The sequence below is a fragment of the Nilaparvata lugens genome, chromosome 1, assembly GCF_014356525.2.
Source record: "Nilaparvata lugens isolate BPH chromosome 1, ASM1435652v1, whole genome shotgun sequence".
NCBI classification, from domain to species: domain Eukaryota; kingdom Metazoa; phylum Arthropoda; class Insecta; order Hemiptera; family Delphacidae; genus Nilaparvata; species Nilaparvata lugens.
Window position 1 is genome coordinate 8,194,408 of NC_052504.1, and position 19,512 is coordinate 8,213,919.

The window sequence follows — 19,512 nt, forward strand, 5'->3', positions numbered from 1 at the left end:
TCGTAAAATGAAAAATATTGAATTTTAATTGAGTAAAAACTGATGAATTGTATAAATGTAGAAAATAACAAAAACGTTCAACGTTAACCAGGGTGAGACTCAAGAATAGTACATAGCTATAGCTATAATACTACCTATAGTAATAGCTATATACTATCCTTAGGTGTGGCTGTCCCACCTCGCGGAAAAATAATCATTTAAATCCGTTTTATCTGTAGCCTATTGTCTGATCTCTGGGTATCTGAAATCGATGTTCAACATCGATAGACGTACGGTACCCTATCCTTAAGCATCATCGAGGTTCTACAATCGACTCTCGATATATTAGTTCAGAATTATCGACATAAAACCAATCTAGGCCTACCTGTAACATCCTGTGATTTCGTTGTCAGAAACAAATTAGAAACCCCATTTCTAAAAAAAACTCATGATGTCGATGAGAAGCCACTGTACCGTACCGTATATATTTTGACGAAAATAAAAAACCTAGCCTCAAAAATGTTTGCTGTGATGACACAATGTATAAAAACTGTGGTATCTTGCATGTTCTACCATTGGTGGCCAGCCTAAGAAAAGGGCCAAGCACTGAGTCTATTTGCACAACTGACTTAAAAAGATCTGCTTCCGGCTCAAACAATGCGAGGGTTCACACCGGCATCCGTGATCTGCCAGCCGACGTTCCAAGAAAACTCTGCTCGCATGCAGATGCTTTCTTATCGCTCTGGGAGCGATTTTCTCCAGGCATCCGAACGGATGTTTTCGATGAAGATCTCTCATCAAAAACCTAAATCACGTAAAAAATGAGATAGGCCTATGATAATTCTAATTTCAGATTCGGATTCAGCCCCTTCAAATAAATAATTTGGATACAAGAAAAATGTATAATAATTAAAAATTTGGAGTGCAACTGAGTACAGAGCGAAAATAGCTCTGTCGGCCCACATATGTTTTTTTTGTGTGAACACAAACTGCAGACGTTTGCTCTGTTGCTCTGCAGAGCAACTTGATCTGAACAGATCTGCTTGATCTGATCAGAGTGATTGTTCTAGGGCAGTGTGACTAGATCCATAAATATTCTTCCTTCTAATTGTATCATATTCATTCAGTTGATGATCAGTATTAAAATTACTGTAATATTAAATGGAATCAAGTATAATATCAACGGAATGAATATGATACAAATAGGTACAATTTATTGCTTTGGGAAGTTGCTATTTGACTATACTCTGTACAAAATAACTTTCGACATGGTATGGACATGCACAACAGAGGAGGCATAGAGTGGTGGGGATACAAGGGCGGCGATGTTTCCGTTTTGAACCGGCCAACGTTCTATAATTTCTAGTGAGTAGGCAATTCAAGTGCTCATGTTAAACTTCTGAAGTTTCCTCTCTGAGAGCACTGACTCGACTGATTCTAATTCTAATCGACAAATGCGCTTCCACCTATGACTATCCGTCACGGTAATTGGCTGATCTCCCTTCATTTCTCTGCGCCGCATATTCTTCCAAGTAAGAAGTAATTTTGTACGGAGTATAATCGCATATGCAACCATATGCTGGTACTCACAAGCAAAAACTCACCATAATGCTACACATTTTACAAGCTCATTCAATTTTGATTCTCATATCCTTACGACTTTTCATCGGCAAGTCGATTTTACTATAATGAGGTCCACGTTATAAAGTCAGCATTTGATTAACATTGGTGTAGCTGTCCTGTCTGCCATTAGACAAAGCAGATAGCTCTATCCTCTTCTAGCTCCGCAGTGTTGCCAGATTATTTCTGGACCATGTAGAAAAATATTAAATTACCAAAATAATCAATAAAATAATTGAAAAATATTTTTTCTTGACAAATAAAATATAATTGATTATTATTAATGAGAATGAAGATCAACTAATATTATATCAGATGAATGACCTACTAAGAAGCTATCTAATATAAAGGCAGTGATAACGCAGAGAATAGGTAACACTGTTGACCTATCTTTTTCCACTCATATTGCAACGTGGGCCTCACTATAAAACCAGGTACAAAGTGAAAAGGACTACACATCAGTCACTTTTTGTAAAGGATAAGAAATTACTCCAATAAAAATTACAAATACAGTATTTATTACACTTTTTCAAGTACAGTCTCTCTCATTGAAACAAAAATTCTTAGTCATATGGTATGATCTGAAAGTTTTGCAATGGAACATTCACTACTTCAAAATTGATAATATTGTAAAAAGACTGAATAAAATTCTCATTACTTTCACAAAAAATATGAACCTGGAAATTTCTTAAAATAAATATATATTCCGAAGTAAACACAATAAAAGTACATTTATGCGAAAGAGAACAAATAAACACTGTATGCGAAATATTCTCGGTTTTTGTGTCAAGTGAATCAATCTTGAAAAATGGAGCTTAAAAAGCAAATATCAACCAAAAGAAAATGACAGACCAAATAAAAATCAAACATGAAACTTAGGATATGATTATATCATAAAATTTATTAGGCCATCCTGTTCACCATGTATTGTTATTAACACACATCCCTTAAAAATCGTGCCTGTTCTGGAAGAACTTACTAAGTAAGAAATAGCTCATTTTCAGTTATGCTTTCCAATAGACTGGAAATACAATGTTCTAATAGTAAAAATTCATAAAGTCATACCTTTCTTATTCAAATATTTCCATATTTATCAGATCTCACTAAGTTGATAGACATACTTTTCTTGTTGGACAAATTTCACCAAAGGCAAATATTCACAAAAGGCACAAAAATCACGAATTTCCTAGCAGTCATCAATGAGGTTTTTATTATCATAAGACAGAGAGCTTTATGAAATAATATGATAACTTATTCAACACATTTGGTGAGTTTTGCATTCAAAACAAAAATGGCCAACACATTGTTATTTACAGCAAGCAAAATATAATAGCCATCTATAGTGAACCATTCAGAAATAGGCTCACCGTTTCACATTCAGGTTTCGTTTTTCACGAATAAATTACATTCATTAATAAAATGGTATTTATCTTAGTAATTATTTTAATATAGTTATCAAACAAAAAATATTAGTGATTATGATATTTGATTATAGCATGTAGGCCTACCAACTAAACATTGCTGCTGAAAAGACTTTTCATGTTCCTAACTCAATACTAGTTTTGGACTTGGTGAGTTTTACCAAAATTAGCACGAAATATAAAATTAACTCTAGAAAGTTACGGCATATAAACATGACTATACTCTGTTTACTAGCAGCATGAGAAATTCAAGAATCAATCATATTTTTGCCTTACGACATGAGATAATCATAGTGATAGTCACAGTGTAAAGTAATGCATATAGATAGACAAATGTACAAATAAATGAAACATTGCATTGAAACTGATGTCTTAATTGTGGAGCGCTCTCCATAATTGATACAATTCTTGTTAAAATAGTAAAGCAAGATTTGACAGTTCTATAATCAATACATCTAATCAATACAGCAAATTATAACCAAAAACCAATATTGATCCTTACATGTTTACATCTTAAAGATTTGCTTCATTAGGAGGAAACTGAGATATACATTCATGAGCAATATTCAAATAATTGGAGTTGAACTTGGCACCATTATGAAAATTAAATGATTATATGGAACCACAACTGACTCAAGCTATTGAATACAATTTTCATATGAATATCAAATAAAAAAAATATTATTAGTGATTATGAGACACATTTGAACAAACTGAATTTTTTCAGATTTAATTATATTTAATGAATAATTATTATTATTTAATACACCTGTTTTATTCACTTTCCTATGTGGGAAATATATGTATGGAAGCAAATATAAAACAAATACATTTTCTAAGATAGTATAAATACAACCAACTGAATTTTCAAGTAATAATTCCTTTTACAATATCATGAGAATTGATAATAATGTTTGGAATTTTTGTACAATACTTATAAATGTATCGCACGTATAAATACATATTAGCAAACACACCAAAAATAATCTATTGACATATATTTAATTACTAGAATAATAAAGTTATAGTAATAATTATATATAGGCCTAGTTATTGTATAGAAAAATAACACGAAATTCATTCATAACAGTTATGAGTAGATTTGATAAATATTTTTACGCAAAATACGTCATCTTTCTTAGTTATAAGCTAGCAAATTAACAATTGTCTGAGCTTCTTCAAATTCGGAATGATTCCGGAAATAAGAAATTATTTGGTCCCTCTTATTTGGTTCCATTCGTTCATTATAAAGAGGTATATTGTACCTTAGCATCATTCTATAAATAAACGGGTGCAATATCTCTCCATCGTCATCCACATAAAACAAGACTCTATGAAGTAATAGAGATTCAACACATCTAGTCAACCCAGAGCGTTCACATTCTTTAACGAGAAGAACAAAGCTCTCATAGCCAAATGCCTGTTCGAGTATCGTCAAGTTGCTGTCAAAGAACGAAAGAAACCTTTTTTCCAATTCTTTTACAAAGTTATCTATTTTCTCCATAAGCTGCTTGTCGTGTTTTTTACTCTTCATGTAAAAATAGTCATAAACATTCAAGTTAAGATATTTTACATCATTTTCAAATAAGTTATAGATTCTAATCAGTTTGGGATAATGCGTGATATTGACAGGAGGATTTGAGTCGATTGTGGGAACTGTGAATTCCAGTTCACCACTTGATGTGTTCAACGACACCAGCTGCATGAATAAGTACCTCACTTGGAATGCAACTGGGATTTCATCAGCATTTCGGGGCACAATGTAAGGAGATAGTTCAATGTCTTCCTGCAATTGGTCTTCAATATTGTTTTCTCCCAACGAAAGCCAACACAGGTTAGTTTTGTCAACTACATTCATAAGAGACTTGAATCCTGAATACCCGATATTGTTCCCATTCAGATCAATGTAGGTTAAGGCTCGTGCAAATGGTAGGACTTCTCTTGCAAGTATTTCAGCACTTTCTACTCCCAATTGATTATTGCTCAAATTCAAGGAAATGAGGCAATTGTTTCTTTGCATAGAGTAGTAATTACTAAATGCTGGAGCAAGATATTTGAATTTGTCATCCTTCAGATTATTATTGCTGAGATCGAGATACATAATATTGTTGAATCTAAAGTCTTCAAGATTATATTTACTCATTTGTTCTATGTTTTGAAGTCTTAGTTCAATAATTATCTCTCCATTTTTACCAGGTTCATCTACGTATGTTTGATTCAGTTTCAAATGAGTGATATTTTTGAATATTGAATATGGAAAACAAGAACCCATAACCATTTCGATTTCAGTGATGTTGATTTTACTAAAATGCGCAATGCTAGCTAGATCGGCTAGATTGAACCAGTTTGATCCATTACGAACACTTCTACTTCTGGATTGGATGTACACTTTTGTAACTTCAGTTTTATCACTGACATAATCAATTAAATGGTCAATCCCTTTTTCAAGAGAAATTTGTTTAATCTCAATTATACAACCTGGATAACTGATCAAATAATCAGAGTCAAGTTGAACAATGATCTCAGCAGCACTTTCACACAAGTGATATACAGTTTGATATCCAACCTGATTTCCACTAAGATTAAGATGGACAAGTTTTGTATTCACAAGATTCTCAGATAGGTACTCAATGCTCTCGTCTGTAATCAAGTTGTATGATAGATCTACTATTTCTAACTGGGACCCCGGAAAATTCATAGCCAAATACTTCACACCATTGGAAGAAATTTCATTTTTTCCTAGATTCAATGAAATAATTTTAGAGCGTTGAAGCACTTGCGCTAGATAATAAATGCCATCGCAGTTGATGCTGTTGCCACTGAGATCTAGTGAAGCGACTTGCGAGCCTGATAAAGACTTACAAAGTTTTTTCAGTTCTCCACAACAAGAAATCTGATTGTGACTGAGGTTGAGGGAGGTGATATTCTGAGTATGCAATATGTTTATATGTGAAAAATAATACAAAGCAAATATACATCGCATTTTTGATTGTAGATTGATTGAGGTATCAGTATCAAATGAACCTTGGTACATCCAATATGAGTCTCGTTGAGAGCCAAGCTCTAGTGAACTAATTTTCGTCCTCATTAAAATATCAGCCAAATAAAACTTATTACAACAAACAGAATTACCACTGAGATTGAGAGTTTCAATTTTTGTATATGGCAAACTCAATATAAGATTCTGTAGGCTTTTGCATGTCAAATCATTTTCGGCAAGATTCAGATTTGTTATTTCTGAACTTTTCAGAGCCTGAGCCAGATATTTAACACCAATATAATTTATTTCATCCCAATTCGGATACCATTCTGTTTCAATCAATTCCGGTACCCGATCCATTTCATTTTCTTCTAGTATAAGACTGGTCAATTTCGTACCTACCAAACATGGTGCCAAAACCTTCAAACTTTCACTGTCCAATGCATTCCTACTGAGGTCAAGCGAGGAGATTTCTGTATTTTTTAGAGCAAGTGCCAAACATTTCACAGCCCCAATGCTCATTTTATAGCCTGAATCTTCCAAATGCAAATGACGTATTTTTGAATTAACCAAACATGACACAAATATTTCCATAACTTTGCAGTCACGGTTCATGGAAGTGCCTATAAGATGTATTGATGTAATATTGGAATTCTTCACAACATTTACTAAATCCTTCATAAGAGAGCAGTCTATTTTACAACAGAATAACTTTATATTTGTTAGTTGAGAGCCCACCACACATAATGAAAGTAACTGAACAAAGGCTCTTTGAATACCACCAACACAGATTGAACTAATTTGCGAGTTTTTCAAAGCAACAGCTAATGATTCTACACCATTATCATTTGGAACATCATTCGCAAAACCGAGCGACGTTATTTTTGTATGGAGCAGACAGGCCGATAAAATCTCACAGCTTCTATTGCTAAGATGGCAACAATTTAAATCAAGTGAGAATATTTTTGTTTTTGGTAGAACAAGTGCTAGACTACTTATACCTTCACTTTCACTGCCACTATTAAGTGGATTATCAGATATATTCAAAGAAGTTATCTTTGAATCCACCAAACTTGGAGCCAATACTTTCAAGCCATCCCCATTTATCTTATTGCAGCTAACATTAAGCGTGTGAATGTTGGTGTTTTTCAGCAGCGGAGCCAAAATTTTCAAGCCATCGTTGCCTAGCTGTTTACAACCGGCCAGATTGAGGGTAGTAACATTTGAATCTACCAAGTATGGTGCAAATAATCCAAAACTCTGAACATTTATTTTTGAAGAAGTAAAATCTAGATGTTCTACTTTGGAGTTTCTCAAAATTGATGTTACGTATTCAGGGTTTATAACAAGGGAGTAACTAAGATCAAGGAATGTTGTAGCCGAGTTTTCTAGAATATCAGTAACGTAACACTGACTATTACATGGAATCACTTCATCTTCTTTTTCCTCTGAATTCTCAATTTCAGAGCAATGTTTTCTACATTTCACTCCGTATGGCCAGTTTCCACTCACATTTAAAGAGGATATTTGAGTTTCTTTCAGAGCTTTATTCAAATACTCAAACCCTTTGTGGCCGATTTCATTTTTACTCAAATCAAGTGATTCTATTTGTGTGCCGTGCAAGTGTTGGAATAGATCAATCAGCAAATTACAATCTATTTCATTACCACTAAGATTAAGGAAAGTGATACTGGTATCCTTGAGAGATTCAACTAACTTGATAAACCCATATCGGTGCAGCTCATTAGGCAGTTGAAGTTTATCAGAGGTGTTTGATCTCAATTTTTCCAAATTGTTAATGTAATCTAGAATATTATCTAAAGCAAATCTAGAGGTTATCTGACAGTCAAAACATTCACTTTTCAAACACTTGACACCAGAAATTTCTTCATCCACAGCTTCAACGCTGTTTGGAAGGAGGTTCAACGGAATAGACAACTCTTGATTGATCAATGATAGAGAATTTAGTCTAGACTGTACTGAATCAACAGAGCCACCTCTGTAGCACGAATTATTACTATAGGTGTCTCTTATTGATTCAGATAGTTTCTTGAGCTCATGGATTTTCAAGGGAGTATCAGAATCACTGATAACTAAACAAGTAAAGCACTTAATAGCCGGGGATGTGGGCAATTGGTCAGCCGATGTTGACAATAGATCTCTCACCAAAGCGCTCATCACTGACTCATGGGTAAAGAGACCCAACCGATCCCTCTCAGTGGTGGAGATATTCATCTTGAAACTATCCAATGATGGCAATAGCTTTACAGTCATCTAATCACTTGTCTGGTTTGTAGATTGCAGTCAACCACTGTAAGAGAAGAAGAAGAATCTGTTATTGGATAAGAAAGATTGAATAAATTGATTAGAAACTAGCACACTCAACCACCAACTACCACTTATTTCTCAAGTAATTCGGTTTCAAGAATTGAATTCCTAGAATCTATAGTTTTCTGTTTCATTTATTTAGCAATACACAACACATATAACACAAATAAGTCTCAAATACAGTGATAATATATCCTACACAGTACATAAAAAGAACATTTTAGTCATTGCATTAGGAGAACATTTTATTGTTGCTTTGTTCAAGAATTATTATAGACACTGGAGACACACTTCCAGTTAATTCAAATAGGTATTGCTTTTGATAACTGGCAGTGAAAATTTCAAGTCATTTCATTATTGATGTTTAATGAAACATTATATTTAGTACAAAACAGAAGTAAGAAAATATCGCTAATAAAAAAGCAAAATGCATGGTTTTTAGAGTTATTTAAAGTTGAACACATGACGATTTCACCCGAGATGTTTCACCTTCTTTACATTAATGAAATTTATGATAAGTTGTCACTTCGACTTGCCATGCATCTATTCAGACTCACTGATTTTCAGACTTACAATTTAGACTTACTGCACTTTTTTTCAGAATACATAAATAGGTATTGATTAGAAATAGAATAGTTTCACAAAAGGTACCTTTATTACCTTTGATAATGGACTGGCGATGGTTGTTGTCATGGACATTGCACTCAAGGTCGGTCGCAGTCACACTTGTGTTCGGTCCCCTCTCACGTCGCAGTCACACTTGTGTTCGGTCCCCTCTCACGTCGCAGTCACACTTGTGTTTGGTCCCCTCTCACGTCGCAGTCACACTTGTGTTCGGTCCCCTCTCACGTCGCAGTCACACTTGTGTTCGGTCCCCTCTCACGTCGCAGTCACACTTGTGTTTGGTCCCCTCTCACGTCGCAGTCACACTTGTGTTTGGTCCCCTCTCACGTCGCAGTCACACTTGTGTTCGGTCCCCTCTCACCTCACAGTCACACCTGCAAACGAAACAGTGTTACACGAGTTACATAATTGCCCGGTCAAGACATTTGAACCTGGTCAAGCCAGGTACGATTTACATGTGTGCACTGGAATTGCTATCATCATAGATATCATATATATGTTTCAGTGCACTCTTAGTTAAACGTGCTTGAATTCTCCAAATTCAAATGTCTTGACAGAACATGGCAAAACCGGACAATGTGTTACAACAACATAAAACACCCGAATTATTTTTCTGTCCACATTGTCTAGGAGGGCGAAGTTGAGGTGGAGCCGGCCCTCTTTTACACTCACATCTCATTTAGTAGATAAGATTTAGTAGACTGTTGATTAATATTGGCATACTGTCTTCACACGATCATCTCTCCCCTCCCACTTTCAACTCAACTCATGTTGGCAGCCCAGCCATTGCTATCATATTATAAAATGGGCTAAGCCCCTTATTCGATTTTCCAGAGACCTTCTTTGTACCTGCATTTTCCATTACTTGTGATCGGCGCTATCAACTCGAACAACACTATGACATTTTGTGAAATTAGGAACTTCTCGAAAATATGCAATACCTAATGTTGCTGAGGCAGCATTGAACAATGTATCTTCTCCATTATTCCAATGTAGTTTTGGGATTTTTGCCCTGATGTCCTGTGAAATATATTAGCTAAATAATTGTGAAATTTGTGATTGTACAATTAATGAAACATTATATTTAGTACAAAACAGAAGTAAGAAAATATCGCTAATAAAAAAGCAAAATGCATGGTTTTTAGAGTTATTTAAAGTTGAACACATGACGATTTCACCCGAGATGTTTTACCTTCTTTACATTAATGAAATTTATGATAAGTTGTCACTTCGACTTGCCATGCATCTATTCAGACTCACTGATTTTCAGACTTACAATTTAGACTTACTGCACTTTGTTTTCAGAATACATAAATAGGTATTGATTAGAAATAGAATAGTTTCACAAAAGGTACCTTTATTACCTTTGATAATGGACTGGCGATGGTTGTTGTCATGGACATTGCACTCAAGGTCGGTCGCAGTCACACTTGTGTTCGGTCCCCTCTCACGTCGCAGTCACACCTGCAAACGAAACAGTGTTACACGAGTTACATAATTGCCCGGTCAAGACATTTGAACCTGGTCAAGCCAGGTACGATTTACATGTGTGCACTGGAATTGCTATCATCATAGAAATCGTATATATTTCCAGTGCACTCTTAGTTAAACGTGCTTGAATTCTCCAAATTCAAATGTCTTGACAGAACATGGCAAAACCGGACAATGTGTTACAACAACATAAAACACCCGAATTATTTTTCTGTCCACATTGTCTAGGAGGGCGAAGTTGAGGTGGAGCCGGCCCTCTTTTACACTCACATCTCATTTAGTAGATAAGATTTAGTAGACTGTTGATTAATATTGGCATACTGTCTTCACACGATCATCTCTCCCCTCCCACTTTCAACTCAACTCATGTTGGCAGCCCAGCCATTGCTATCATATTATAAAATGGGCTAAGCCCCTTATTCGATTTTCCAGAGACCTTCTTTGTACCTGCATTTTCCATTACTTGTGATCGGCGCTATCAACTCGAAGAACACTATGACATTTTGTGAAATTAGGAACTTCTCGAAAATATGCAATACCTAATGTTGCTAAGGCAGCATTGAACAATGTATCTTCTCCATTATTCCAATGTAGTTTTGGGATTTTTGCCCTGATGTCCTTTGGAATATATTAGCTAAATAATTGTGAAATTTGTGATTGTACAATTAATGAAGGATTATTAGAAATTGTGAAAATTAATGAATAGCCTAACTTCAGTAAAGGCTGATTAACGCAAGTCCAATAGAATAAAGGTTATCATTGAATTTGATATGGTTAACTCATTTCACCGCCGCAGGAGCCCTGTAGCTTCTTGAGTAATGAAAATATTAAAATAATAGAGCATCTCTTCATGCAAATAGATATTCATTTTTTAATATTGATGAAGTGCATAAATAGTGGTATAAACGTTGAAGAAAAGTGGATCCTCCAAAATAGTATTACATGAGTTCTAAACCGCAGGAGCAAAAAATTGAGGGAAAATGTGTTTTTTCGAAAATGTTCACACTTTGATGATAAAAGGTTCTCAGAAAAATAATGTAGGAAATTTGCAGGCTTTAATAATTTTATATAGAATAACTATGTATGTAGGACGCATAGATTTCGAGATGTATGTGATTTTTTGTCATCAGAATAATGTAGGCCTACTAAACCGTTTGCAACAAAACATTTAACACCCGATAGGATGACCATCAAAGTCAATTTTAGCCATTTATTAAATTGCGGATATTTATAAATCTATCTAAAATTGGCAAAATCACTTGTTCGTAACAAGAAAATCACTTGTAAAATGTGAAAATTCATTGTAACTACAAGTTTACGATTCTGCTTTTGTGAAAGCACTGCTTTGTGCACTTGTAATCAGCTGTTCTCCAAAACCAAGGTTGGCAACAAGACTTGTAACCTACTTGTACCTTTGTGAAACAGGCCCCAGGTTTGAGTTAAGGGTCCTGGGTCCTACTTACTTTATAAAGGATTATTAATATACAGGGTGTCCCACAAAGATTGTAACAGCCTTTGACAATAGATAGTACTCGACATTTCTGCCAAAAAATGTTCAGTTAACTCTTTTCCTAACGACCTTAGTTTTCGAGATGTATAGATTCTTCTATATTTTCAGAATATGCCTACTTCCGGTCATTAAATACTCAATAAATCGAAAACTACTGGTCGAATTTCAATTCGAAGGATATTGTTGGAAAGAGAAATACATTTCAAAGAAGATTAATGTAATTTATCTGTTGTTAGATATTTTGTAGTTCTTTATTAGGGCTTAAACTTGAAAAAATGCTATTCTTCAAATTCAAAGTCAAACTTCAAATTTTTCTCCGGGTAATTATAGAGGTTTCAACATTTTAAAAACTTCTCAATTTCATAAGCTTTCGGATGAGTATAAATTTGAAAAGGTAAGTTTCATGATTAAGTGTTCAAAACTGCTAATATCTGGAATGAACACCTTCAAAATGAGGAATTTCACAAAAACCATGCATCAAGTGGTGATCTAAAAAAAATTAATTCTGATAAGTTGGCACCATTTAAACGGCGATTAGTTGAAATGAAGAAAATTTGGTTGTACAAAGGTAAAAATCGAAAAATAACGCCGGTTAAACTAATTGACGTAATCGATTTTTAACAGGCTATTCAAGGGGAATTAAATCTAACTAACGCCGATTAGGTACGGTACCTACTAAAAGCTGTCTTCCAATTAGTTTTTGGTAAAAAAACTACAAAATTCAAAGTATGAGCTAAATGTATGAATGAATTTCCTTTAATAAGATGAAGAAGTGTATCTAGGTGATATTAGCATTCAAAATTAGATTCTGATTTTTGTGGTTAGTTTTCGATCTGGTTCGTCTGCAGATAGCACTTGACACTAGCGACAAACAGAACTTTTCTATAGCGCATGCCTAGTGAAGTTTCGCTTCAATAACATTACCTCAATTTTGTGCCATTTGTTCAGAATAATAACATCTGTCGGTTAAATTACAGTGTTGCCAGATTGTGAAACCGTTAAAATCTTGGTTAGCTAACCGGATAACTTAATCCGGATTAAAAACTAACCGATCTTTGTGGAACAGAAATGAATTCGTAAAACTAACGCTGATATGTTAATCAGCATTAATGTCCATATTAAACAGACGTACGTGCAACTGGCCCAGAGAGTTGTTGTGTTACCTTGAGCAGTGAAGTGAGATCAACTCCGAAAACGCCTCGCATCTGTTTGAGCCTGGGACAACAGTCAGCTGGCACTCTAGCCCCACACTTGGCGTGCGCTGATAGGCCACAATCTAACACAAAAAGGTGCAAAAAGAGAGGTTATTACAAGATAATCAACAATAGAATTTGAAAAACGTTTCAGAAAATAGATATTACCGGAACAGACAACGAGACAACGAATGATAAGTTTTGGAAAAGAGATTTATGCATTCCAAGTTTCTGAAATTTGGAATGTTTTCTGAAATAGGAATTTTCTCTTACGTGGGCTATGTAGGACAAATTGAGGCCAAGCCACATGAAGCGTTTTTTAGGCATTTTCAGACGAGTCGGCAGGGCAGGAAGCTCTCCGATTGGATGATTATCATCTGATTCCCGAACGCCAATCCAATCAGCCAATCGGAGAGTTTCCTGCTTTGCCGACTCGTCTGAAAACGCCGAAAAACGCCACGTCTCTGCCCGACGTCTGTTCTTTGTGAATTGAGCCTTACTTTTGCTATTGTAGTTTGATTTCTCGTCAAATAGAGTAGCATATTCACTTTCAAAGAGTGTAGGCTATACATTTTTTTGTACCCTTCTGTATAGTAGGGATGATTGATTTAAAAATACGAGGGTCTGTTTTCAACCTCCGAATGGCCATATGAAATATGAATGTATATAAGAGAATAATTTTTTTCACTAAAAGCTATTCATACTTATAATAATTAATCTTCAACATGAAGGTTGAGAATAAGAATATGAATAATTTTTTATTCCTTCAATGCACAACAATGCTATCGGAAACGTCAATCGACAATAACACCGTACATAACTTCAGGTTTCAATCTCACAACAGTATAATGCACACAATACAACAATCTATCTATACAAGGTGTCTTTCAACAGAATAAATAATATACATTAAACAGTATAAAGTCATATAATATAATAGAATATAGTCATGAAATAATGAAATGAAGAATACATCAAAACATAACAATAAAAATATTGAGAACACTACTTATACTTAATGATATATTCTTCCTTGCTTCAATTAAAATAGTTGTAAAGTGGTAGATTAAAGGAATCTGAAAGTGAGTACAATGAATAAATTGTCTAATAGGAGGCGCTCTATGTTCTGCTTATAAATTTTAGTTGGTAGGTTCCTGGCTAGTATGGGCAATTTATTAAATAATTTCAATGATACGTGATTCGGGCTAGTTGCTATCCTATTCAATTTAGTAAATGGTACATCTATTTTTGATTTGTTCCTAGTGTTATGACTGTGAATGTCGGTTCTGCAGCTATATAAGCCTAAATTCTATTTTATTTGTAGGGAAAGCTTGAAAGCGACCATGCAGTAAACTTTCACGATTTTCTGTTTTATAGAGGCTTGCAATGTTCCAGATAAGCAGCATCGCATAAAATTCTCAAAGCCTTTTTCTGGAGCAAGAATACTTCTTGAGGCATTCATCATACGAGTGAACCAGCCTACCAAAACCCTCTTTATAGAATTCTGCCGCCAGATGACGTTGTTTTGGCTCTGCCCCTCATTAGTTTCGAGGCTCTGTCCCACAAGTCATATCGTGAGTTTAGGGAAATGGTTGAAGTTGATAGTGGCCAAGTCAGGTTTGTATGACGGGTGATTGAAATGATCCCATTTAATTTGCTGGAGTTGCACCAGCACTGTGAGGCCAGATCACATTGATTCCGCAAGTCATTTCAACTGACGTCTTTAATTTTCCGGCACCATTCATGCACAATATCATCACTCATAACGGTTCCTGTGTAAACTTGAATCATTCTTCGGTAGATTTATACCGTACTATCGCCATTTGCTTGCAAAAGCAAATAACGCTACGCAACTATAGTGTGGTCCACGTTATAATGGCAGTGGAGAAAAATAGGATAACAACGTTGCCAAACATATCTTGTCAATGCCTTCTGTAGACGGTAGCAGATACAGGTTTATTGAAGTAATATTAACTGTTCACTCTCGTTTAAAATGAGCAATTATACATGTATTTTATTAAGTGAGTAATTATATTTTTCAATAATTTCATAATGAATTTACACAATTAAGATGAAATATTTTGTTAATTAATTAATTATTCTACATTTTTAAAAGACGATCTGGCAACAGAGCAAAGCGAGAAAGAGATAGCGTTATCCGCTTTGTTGAATAATTTTTGTATATTGCAAAGTGACAAGGATAGCAATACCATTGCTAATCAAACACTGCCATTATAACGTGGCCCTAATTATAGCAACTAGCTCTTGGCGGGAGACAGAGTTGAGGCGGTCATTTTTCTGGGACTATATCTTGACAACTGACGATCCAGCCGCACCGATCACAGGGCGTTCGGTGGAGATGACAAGCTGTTCAGCTCTGTAAAATTCGCTCCCTATCGCTTATCTGTGTCTTATGATATGTTATCATATATATCATAAGGGATGATGTTATTAGCAATAGAGTACATAAAATTACTTGGTTTGAAACTTGATTCAAAACTTGCATGGGATGAGCATGTAAATTTTTTATCGACAACGCCAGTAAAGGCTTATTTGTTATCAGAAACATTCTGAGACTTGTTCCAACGTCAGTTTCAAGAATGGTATATTTTTCACTGTTCTATTCACATATGGCTTATGGCATAGAGTTGTGGGGAAGCACTGCAGAGTTACACCTTTTTCAAAATATTCAGACTACAAAAAAGAGCAATCCGCTACTTGGCCGAGCTGAAGTCCCAATGATTATTGTAAGCTTTTGTTGACTTAAATATACTTATATCTACATCAATTTATACATCAACATCTACATCAACAATCTACATCAATTATATCTACATCTTCAAACTGTTAATTTTCACTCACAAGCATTTATCTGATCTGAGAATACAATTGCTGATATCCACACTTATAATACCAGAGGGAGGAATAAACTGTCTTTGAGACAACACCGATTGCAGCTGTACGAGAAAATGCCCTCTTATATTGGAGCGAAGTTGTTCAACGATTTACCTACCGAGCTGCAGTCCTTGTCAGATGAAGAATTTTCAATGGTAAAGAGTATAAATTCCTTGTTTCAAAAGCCTACTACAGTATGAAGGATTTTAGTGGTAGAAGGTAGCGTAGTTTGTAAGTAGGCCTACTCTAGTCTTCCATGTCTGCTTTTTACTGTGAACTTATTAAGAACTGACGTTATTCTACTGTATATTGCAAAGTGTACAGTGTTGAATAAACAGATTATCTTATCTTATCGGAGGTTGAAAAAAATGACCCCCGTAGTTTACAGTTTTCTACATAAATATAAGATGGAATGCTATTAGTTACCTTCACACTTGACCCCCTGGGCTGTGAATCCCCACAGAAAGTTGCCGCAAAACTCGCACCAGTTGAGGCCCTTGAACGTGTGCACTCTGAAGGCATGTGGCTTGTCACAGTCAACCTCTCCCTCCACCCCGCCACCATCCAACAGCTCGGGCGCGCGCTTCTTCAGTCTGTAAAATGTGAAAAGCTTTAGATAAATAGCCTAGCTCACTCTAAAATAGTATCACTGGATTCTGAAAGCAATCAACAGAATTCCACTGGTCTATAGAAATCTCAGGTCCACAATTAATAGAGCGGAATTCAGGATGTATAGTTCCACGATAATATTCTGAGCTTACATCACTGAAAGCAAAAATTGATAGATAGCCAATGGTTTCTAAAAATCTTAGATCTACCAAAAAGCGGAATTTCCAATGTATAGTTTCATGATAACACTCTGTAATTATATCACTGGATTATATCAAGAACAATAATTGATGGATAGCCAATGGTTACTAGAAATCTTACGGCCGAATCTGTGAACGATGCTAAGTCTAAGGTTAGTATGATCACATTGAAAGCGTATATGCGCAAGTGCACGTCATATCATGCAAGAGCCGAAAAACAGAATCTGGAAAGTGCCATTGAAACACACAAGCAAGTGCACGCTTTCAGTGTGAATGTTTCTATTTCTCTTTACAGATTTTGTTTCAATCTGCACGCTTGGTCATGCATCACTAAGCGTGCACTTGCACATACAGAGTGAGTCATATGTATGGGAACCCTTCAATAAATTGGAGACTGTTGTAGATATAATACTGTAACTTTCAGGATAAGTTATTGGTTAAATACTCTATAGGTATCATAGGACGATAGTAGTTACAACCCCTTAGTCATCCCATTATGAGGGGTTGAAATTCAGTTGTACGTCGAAAGGTAGAGTATCTGACCAAGTTTCATCAGTAAGAAATATTACTTGGTGTAGGTAAGTTAATTAAGAAAGAATTTAAAGTTTTAAAATTTTTTTTTCATAAGTCCTTAATTTAAAGGTGTTTCTATTTTTGATTTACAAAATCAATGTTTTTTTTAAACTATTAAACTCAGTTGATGGTTTATGATATAAAATTTTAATTTTGAATATTAAAGAAGCAGATGTGTTTGACTGAATTTTTTTTCCTGAAAGTTACAGTATTTTATCTACATCATTGAAGGGTTCCCATACATATGACTCACTCTGTATATGCATAAAATAGGAGGATAACACACTAAGTTACGACACCATCATTATTAACAAGAATCAACAATTCATATCAAATCAGAAGTGGCAACATTGCCTTCCTATCATTATTCACCTGACTTTATAATGTGAGCCATTATGTCCAAATGAGTGTGTAGGTAAATCACTCATGTCTTTAGTCATTCAGCTTATGCCAAACAATTGTCTCACTTTCTAAAGTCGGGTGGAAGGCAATCATTGTGGAGAAACTGTTCCACAATTATTACACTTTTCAGACTGCAGAAGAAGGCTGTAAGAAATATAGAACCACCCCTAGCTTCATTATTCCGTAGATTAAGTAGATAATTTCCGTAGATTAAGGTTATCAACTTTGGCTTAACTTTATGTGTTTTTGTGTTGTTTATATGTTCAAAAGCACCTGAGTAGTCTTGAGGTTATGCACCTGAGGTTATGTTATTGAAGCGGTGACCATTCATTAGGCATACTCCATGAAAATGTTCTGTCTGCAGCTAGTGTCAAGTGCTATCTGCAGACGAACCAGATCGAAAACTAACCTCAAAAATCGGAATCTAATTTTGAAAGCTAATATCAGCTAGATACACTTCTCTAACTTATTAACGGATGAAATATTCATTCATATATTAATTTAGCTCATACTTTGAATTTTGTAGTTTTTTTACCAGAAACTAATTGGAAGACAGCTATCAATAGGTACATAATCGGCATTAGTTGGATTTGATTCCCCGTGAATGGCCATTTAAAAATTGATTACGTCGATTAGTTGAACCGGCGTTATTTTTCAATTTCTACCTTTGTGCAACCAAATGTTCTTCATTTCAAATAATTGCCATTAAAATGGTGCCAACTAATCAGAATTAAACATTTTCCACGCCAGTTAGTTTAATCAGCATTATCACTTGAAATTTCTGTTTTGTGCAACCAATGCATCGGATAGCGCTAATCTAGATTAAAGTATAGCATTTAATCATCGTGGATAAACGCTGGAATGATGTTGGAATTGAAAGCAGCCAATATACAAGCTCTCAGAAAAATTGGAAATACATGTCGGTAAAGCTATTCAATGAACTTGATGTGGACGTTCGAACGATGAACATTCCACCATAATTCAAAACTCACGTAAGGGATTTGCTAATGGAAAGATGCCAGTATTCTGTGAGAGTTTTTTGTCTGAGTCCAAAGCTCACTGTGATATATTGTTAATGTTTTTAGACGTCTAAGGCTCAACTCACGCTTACGCGACTCAGGTCGAGAAGAGACTGGACTCTAGTCAAGAGCATGTGTTTCCAAATGGAGACACTCAGACCAGTGGACTCTAGTCTCCGCGACTGTCACCATTTGAAAACACATGCTATCGACTAGAGTCGAGTCTCTTCTCAACGTGAGTCGCGTAAGTGTGAGTTAAGCCTTAGTGTCTGCTATTATATTATATTATTTTTACTGTTACCAATTCTACCGTCGGTCTTTATATAAGCTATTGTAGAGAATGACGTTGTTTGTAACAATCTTGTTTCTTGGCAATATTGATTGATTGAGTCTCACTATATTAATTTATGAAGAGATTCACAACACAAATATTATAAGTTATTGTGTATCAAAACAATAATTATTTAGCAAACTATTGTGTACGTTCTGGGAATATGAAAAAATGGTAAATTGTTCCAGTGGTAAATTGAACGCCATTTCAAAATCGTTGGTTCAAGCTTTTGGCGCGCACTTACACCAAAATGTGTCGTTTACTATAGTGAGGTCAACGTTATAATGACATTATTTGATCAACTTTGGTATTGCTATCCTCGTCTATCAACCGACAA

The 19,512-nt window shown here is 35.1% G+C and overlaps 1 protein-coding gene across 7 annotated transcripts; it reads right to left on the reverse strand.

The window, feature by feature from the left end:
- Window positions 1–2,094: 2,094 nt before the first annotated feature.
- LOC111051117 (beta-chimaerin-like) lies at window positions 2,095–17,866 on the reverse strand. 7 transcript variants are annotated; one of them, XM_039429385.1, is made up of 6 exons: window positions 17,796–17,866; window positions 16,468–16,634; window positions 13,117–13,229; window positions 10,412–10,416; window positions 8,989–9,293; window positions 2,095–8,311 (listed from the first exon to the last, which is right to left on the reverse strand). In XM_039429385.1, coding segments are annotated over exons 1-5 (354 nt in total). In that variant the 5' UTR covers window positions 17,864–17,866; the 3' UTR covers window positions 2,095–8,311; window positions 8,989–9,292. The 7 variants fall into 7 exon arrangements, with proteins under 7 accessions (XP_039285319.1, XP_039285306.1, XP_039285313.1 ...); XM_039429372.1 differs by having other exon boundaries at window positions 8,989–9,326; window positions 10,383–10,416; XM_039429379.1 differs by having other exon boundaries at window positions 8,989–9,313; window positions 10,370–10,416.
- Window positions 17,867–19,512: the final 1,646 nt, after the last annotated feature.